At 42.3% G+C, this 6,070-nt stretch overlaps 1 protein-coding gene across 1 annotated transcript; it reads right to left on the reverse strand.

Annotated features, from left to right (window-relative positions):
• Positions 1–886: 886 nt before the first annotated feature.
• zgc:113229 (uncharacterized protein LOC550612 homolog) lies at positions 887–5,326 on the reverse strand. Its single transcript, XM_062525265.1, has 5 exons — positions 4,134–5,326; positions 3,849–3,967; positions 2,640–3,561; positions 2,140–2,394; positions 887–1,977 (listed from the first exon to the last, which is right to left on the reverse strand). The coding sequence occupies exons 1-5, from the start codon at positions 4,962–4,964 to the stop codon at positions 1,690–1,692; spliced, it is 2,415 nt and encodes an 804-aa protein (XP_062381249.1). The 5' UTR covers positions 4,965–5,326; the 3' UTR covers positions 887–1,689.
• Between the last annotated feature and the right edge of the window lie 744 nt (positions 5,327–6,070).

Raw genomic sequence — 6,070 nt, forward strand, 5'->3', positions numbered from 1 at the left:
CTTTGGTTTGTCTGCAGGAATGCTCCCCATCGTAGCAGTGTAATGAAAGGTTGAGCTATGGCTTAAAGTAGCGATTTACTTTGACATGTAGCGCTTGTCCCAAGGCATTTTGTTGAGAATACTCCGGTCTTACTCAAAACTACTCAGATTAATGTCTTTGTGGTCCACAATGAAAGTTCACATTCGTTATCATCTCAAAATAGACCTACGGTTGCTCTTGGATCGAACTATTCCCTTACGTGAAGCTGGTAATTCATTTTTTTCCGGTGCAAGTTTGTTAATGACTACAGTGAGGAAGGCTTTTTGTGACGAAATCCAGTCCCCTTTCGACATCTGTGATTTCAGCAACTATAATGTATGTTGCTATGGAATATAACAGCTCAGAGTGATGTTTGGGAGATCAGAGTGTGTATGGGATACATCAGATCAGTGTGTGTGTGGGAGACAGGATGTAGAAAAGTGTAGCTGTAAACATAACTGTAAACACAATTAATACTGTAATGTTAAGTATTGATATTCTCATTGCTATATTGGAAAATACAGTGATTTGTTATTATCTGCTTTGTGTATAAACTGCATGTTGGTGTTTTATTAAAAAAAAAAAAACTTGGATTGACCGCACCTAATAGCCAATTAACCACAGACCGTAATAGCCCAATGAATCACAATCAGAATCAGAATCAGAAGGAAGAATGAAGGAAAAATAAATGCATTCCCATTTATAGTGCGATCTTGTATTAACCTCACAGTTGAGGACATTTTGAAAAATGAATGTATAACCCTCAGTTAGACGGGAAATTAAAGGTAACACTCTTAGGGAAAATAATATTTGTGAGTTCCTGGGCTTTGGAATCAGCAAGTAACATTTCAATAGCCTACAATTGCATGAGCTTGTGAAAATATCTTTAATAAACAATGACTGAGTATTTTCAAGTTCAAGAGTACAAAACATCTGGTGCGCTGTTGAATGTGATGCAGTTTAACATCTCAATGCAGAGTCCTGATTATTTGGGTAGCATAAGAAGCTGGGCTAGCATGCAGCATAAAAAGTTGTGGGCTCAATTCCAGGCTTCCACCGTTGTACCCTAAGCAAGGCACTTAAACCCGAGTTGCTCTGGGGAGAAAAGCCCTTGTTATATAATTGACAAATTTAAGTTGCCTTGGATAAAAATATCTACTAAAAATAAATGTGACATTTCATAACTCTTAAATCTTAAACTCAACAGAAAAACGCAATAAATTGTTGAAGGGCATGACTAAGAAACCCCCCCTTGTTAAACCTGTCAGGATTTCCCCTTAAGGGATTCTCTATAAAGGACAGCATTTTGTCTGCACTATTTAAAGCATATTTATAAATGTATAAAAACTGAACTATATACAGCTTCACCCTGCTAAAGTTGTGCTGGGAAGTAAACCATAAAGAATCAAACATTCTGCATTAAAATACTGGACATAGTTTCACATTATATTTTTTTCGTTATTAATTGGTCCCTGTTGTAGTTTTATTATGTACCACACATGAGCCAAGCCCATACAAGCCAAGCTTTTCCTGCTCCTTAAGTAGGCAACGATTCACAAGAACTAGAATCCAACAACACTGCCAGTCGTAAAAATACAGCATGTATAAATGAACATTCTGTTTAAAAGTTGAGCAGCTGAAGGTCCTTATCTGGCTGCAGAGGAAAGGATTCAGATTTGCGCCTTCCGTTTGTTCTTCCTCTTGATTCCCACAATCCAGTTATAGAGGGACTGCTGGGCCTCTGGGCTTTTCCCCGAGGCCTCCTTTGCCGTGCGGATCTCCTCTGGCTGCACCGCTTCATCCGAATCCTCCATGTCCTCTGGGTCATCCGTGTCGTCACTGTCCTCCTCCATCCCCTCAGGCTCAGGCCAGTCCTCCACCTCTGGTTGGATGTAAGATGGCAGCATCACCACCTCCGCAGCAAATCGAACGCGGCGCGGAGTGCAATCCAATTTCCGCTGGATCAAGAGCAGACATATGTAGATGTATATTAATTACATTATAATAATTGTCGTTATAATTGTGCTGTAATATGAAAATACTGAATTATTAACACCTAATTTTCTAGTAAGTATATAAAACACAGTGCTGTGCATCTCTACTTGTGAACTGGCTCTCACCTTTTTGGGCATCACTTCCATGGACAGTGATGAGTCCGAATCCAGAGAGATGGAGCACTGTGTGACCAGGTGAGGTGGAGGAGGAGGAGGAGCAAAAGGAGGAGGCAATAATGGAACATTCTGATGGGACACAGACTTAGTGGGAACATCACCATCATCATCATCATCATCTTCATCTATAAAAGTTTCCCTCTCCTCAGACTGAAGCGCTCTTCGTTTCTTCTCGTGTGCAGAGCTGTCCTTGCCATCTCCAGTCTGGGGAGAGGGTGGTTGGAAAAGGTTTGTGAAGAAAAACTGTTCACTTCATACGCACTTGTTTTATTTTCAGTATTGTTCTGGTCTGGTACATAATAATGAATATATAAATAGATCAACCAATAGATCAATGGATATACGTTTAATATTGATCCTTTCGGAAATTCATCTTCTTGCACCATATCGCTCATCATATATATACATAGACAGATAGATATTGTAGAATAGACAGCTCCTGTACTTACCTCCAGATAAAAGAAATCCAGAGGGGGAATAAACTGTGGAGAATTGTCATCATCTTCACAGGGACTTGAATTGATGGTGGGCTCTGAAGCCTCCTCTGTCTCAGACTGGTCACCTGTCTGTGTCGTCTCTGTTAGATACGGGTTCATCATGTCACTTGAGTCGGGCTGATTCAGGGTTGGCTCGGTCTTATGTGATTCGTCGGTCTCCTGGTCAGACTGGTCATCTGCCTGTGTTGTCAGTATTACGTTAGAGTTTGTGCTACTTGTGCTTGTTTCAATGAGATCTGGTGTAGTCATCTGTGTTTGGCGAGGGTTTATCTCTCTTGTGGTGGTTTGGTCCAGATTTGGCGTGGTGTTCTCTGTTTGGTGAGGGTTTGTGTCACTTGGGCTGGTTTGGTTGAGATCTGCCTCCATCATGTGTGTTTGTTGATCCTTGATATCACAAATGCTTGACTCTGATTCAGTCTCTGATTGATCATGGTTGACAGCATCCGAGTTGGATTGGTCAAGGCTGTTTGTGGTCATCTGTGGTTCAGTAGTGATCCCCTGATCAGAGTTCACTTCAGCAGTCCCAGGCTGGATATGGCTGACTTGCTCCGAGACGGTAAGTTGGTTGATACTGTGTTCACTACTCTCAATGCACATGGGCTGGCCAGCATTAGGTAGTTCATCAGTGTCTGTAAGCATAGCTTCTTCAGTGGCCTCATGCAGCGTGCTCTCCGGCAGACTAACTGCATTATGTGACTCAGCGATTTCATACTGATCCACTGCAGCAGGGTAAGTGCTTTGGTCATTTGTGCTCTCTTCCAGGACTTCCAGGGGGCTGTTGCTCGTGGTAAGGAATTTGTCCCATTCAGATCCAGTAAATATGTCCTCCATAAGAGTGGTACTAAAACCCAGGTCAAAGGCACAGAGGGAGATACTGGAAGAATGGGAGGAAGTGGAAACAAGAAAGGCATGCAATATGTTATAATGTCAAATATGCTCAGCAAATGATAACATAGTGTTGCAGAAGGGAGAGAATAAACAAATGCCTAGACACTCAAACACCTGTGATACCTGGCTCCATTCCCAAGAACTGAAAGTCTGATTTATTTGAATTGAGTAGTGAGCTGTGGTATGACACCTATGGTAATTATGCTTGTCTTATACGTGCACACATTCTTCACCACAGGTGATGCTAAACGCCGTGAGCAGTGAGAGATTTACCTGTCGTAACCTTGGGGACAGGGAGTGACTTCATCCTCTGCTCCTCTGGTTGGTAGAGGACGAACGGCATTTTCTTTCACTTCGCTGGACTCGTTAGACACCTGCTCGGCTACATTATGCTGTAATCATATTCAAGAATGTTAAAACACAACTCAATTTACTTTTGATCACATTTTGATCAATATTCAGCCATCCTTAGTCATCTTTGAGCTCTGAACTAATTATGTAAAACTTGATATTATTCTCCTCCATACATTTATATGTCAAAGAATAAACGAAACAAACCTGGTGTTGTTTCTCTCCAAACTCCTCTCCATTCTGACTACCCCGTCTCTCCACGCTTGGATGTCTGTCTCTCCATTTATCTTTAATCTTCTTGGTCAACTTAGATTTTCTTTCAGCCCATTTTCTCTTGTTTTTCCTCACATTGTTTGAAGTTTTTGACGAGACAACTTCACCAACAGGTTGATTGTTTCGACTCAGACTGTCTGTGGAGGAGGACGCAGTGTCTTCGGTAGTTATTCTGTCCCATATTGGGCTATCAGTGACTGTATGCTCCTGAATGGCAGAGCCTGGAGTCAGTGGAGTGGAGAGCTCATTGCCCTTTGTGCTATCAGTATGCTGAACTTCTGCATTTGTCTGTGTCTGCATCACAGGAGGCCTTGGGCCAGCTTCTGCCTCGCCTGCTGGAGATGTGTGGTTTTCATGGTTCAAAGGTGGTTCTAGGTGAGCGTCTGCCTTGTCAACATGACCATTTTCTCTCGCAGAGGTCTGATTGCTCACCAACGTTAACCTCAGCTGTTTCCTTTCCCATCTGGGAACCTCCTCCTCAAAGATAGAACATGAGAGATTGTCCTTCTGTTTCGTGGAGCCTTTGCGAAGTCCCAAAGCCTTTGTGGATCCCTTGAAAAAGGGCCATTTAGTGCGAGATGACCGTGGATTGTCATTCACAGTGCTAGTAAGTGTTTCCTCATCGTCCTCCAACTCTTGCAGTATCTTGTCCGTGTCCTCGGACGTTGCGCTGGCCTGCTCTGACCTTTGCTCCTGAAGCCTCAGCCTCTGTAGCATGGACTGCACCAGTCCCTCTGAGTCTGACACACTGCCAAGCTGAGCCATTCATAGACACAGGAACTACCACACCTACATACCCTAAATCAGAAGCGCAAACAAACACATACGCACAGCTTTGCTAAAGTAAGCAAGAACTTACACATTGAAACAGCGTGAGGAGTTTGCAACAGAGAAGATCAGAGAACTATCCAAGGCATGTCCCATTCAGTTCCATGAAGCCTATTTGGAGATCTGCCAGCAGCTCAGTATTCCAATTGTTTTGTTGTGGTTGTTCTCCTTGGCTTGTTCCAATTGAAGCGGCATGCATTTGTAGTCTTTTAGTCACAAAAGGTCCCATTCAAATGAATCTCCAGTCATTTTTCACCTACTCTTTTACTCCCTTGAGAGACATGCGTGTGTTATGTCATGGTACCTCATTCCTTATGCTTTCAGGTTTCTAGCAGTTTCACTGCATCTCCTCCTCCCTCCCCCTTTCTCTCTCGACCTGCCTTAATTCCTTCAGTCTCTGTTCACGTGTGTTTCAGAGGTGAAATAGTAAGCATTCCATTTGAGTCAAAAGGGGAAAAGCCACAATGTAGGCTATGTGGCATTTATGCCAAGGAATGACTAATATAAATCAGATCTTAAGATTAACTGTCAACTTGGGAAAATATGGACAACTGACAGAAACATCTTTGTATATCAGAGAAGTAGATTTACACTCCGAAAAACATTTACAAAGTAATAGTTTTCTCAGTAGGCCTATAGCCTACATTTTTCCAGTATAGTTTTTTTTATTATTATTATTGTAATGGTAAACATTGCACTTTGTAGAAATTATAATAGCCTACATATTGCACATATCCAGTCATGCTGGTCTTAGATTTCCTCATTTCTGTTTATTATTGGATGCTGGAGAAGAATAGGGTGGTGGAGACTGTACTTAATCAAGACCGACCTGAAAGACCAGTGAGACCACATGACTTCTTCCCATTTAGGTAGCAATGACACTGACTCTCTAGTGTCTAGCCTCAAGCAGGTGGCCTAACCATGTAAAGCCACCAGAGCCACTCCAAAGGGAACCAGTTTAATCAACTAATATAATAAGTCATACTGCCCAGTAACCATAGTAGGCTAGAATGATGCTGCACAAGATATTGGCCTATTTGGAG

The sequence above is a fragment of the Sardina pilchardus genome, chromosome 21, assembly GCF_963854185.1.
Source record: "Sardina pilchardus chromosome 21, fSarPil1.1, whole genome shotgun sequence".
NCBI classification, from domain to species: Eukaryota; Metazoa; Chordata; class Actinopteri; order Clupeiformes; family Clupeidae; genus Sardina; species Sardina pilchardus.

Bases quoted from the DNA above. Each gene is read 5' to 3' on its own strand.
- zgc:113229 (XM_062525265.1), bottom strand. From the start codon at position 4,964: ATGGCTCAGCTTGGCAGTGTGTCAGACTCAGAGGGACTGGTGCAGTCC. The intron at 3,968-4,133 runs GTTTGTTTCGTT...ATATGATTACAG, and splicing joins TTGGAGAGAAACAACACCAG to CATAATGTAGCCGAGCAGGT. The intron at 1,978-2,139 runs GTGAGAGCCAGT...CTCTTGATCCAG, and splicing joins TGGAAGTGATGCCCAAAAAG to CGGAAATTGGATTGCACTCC.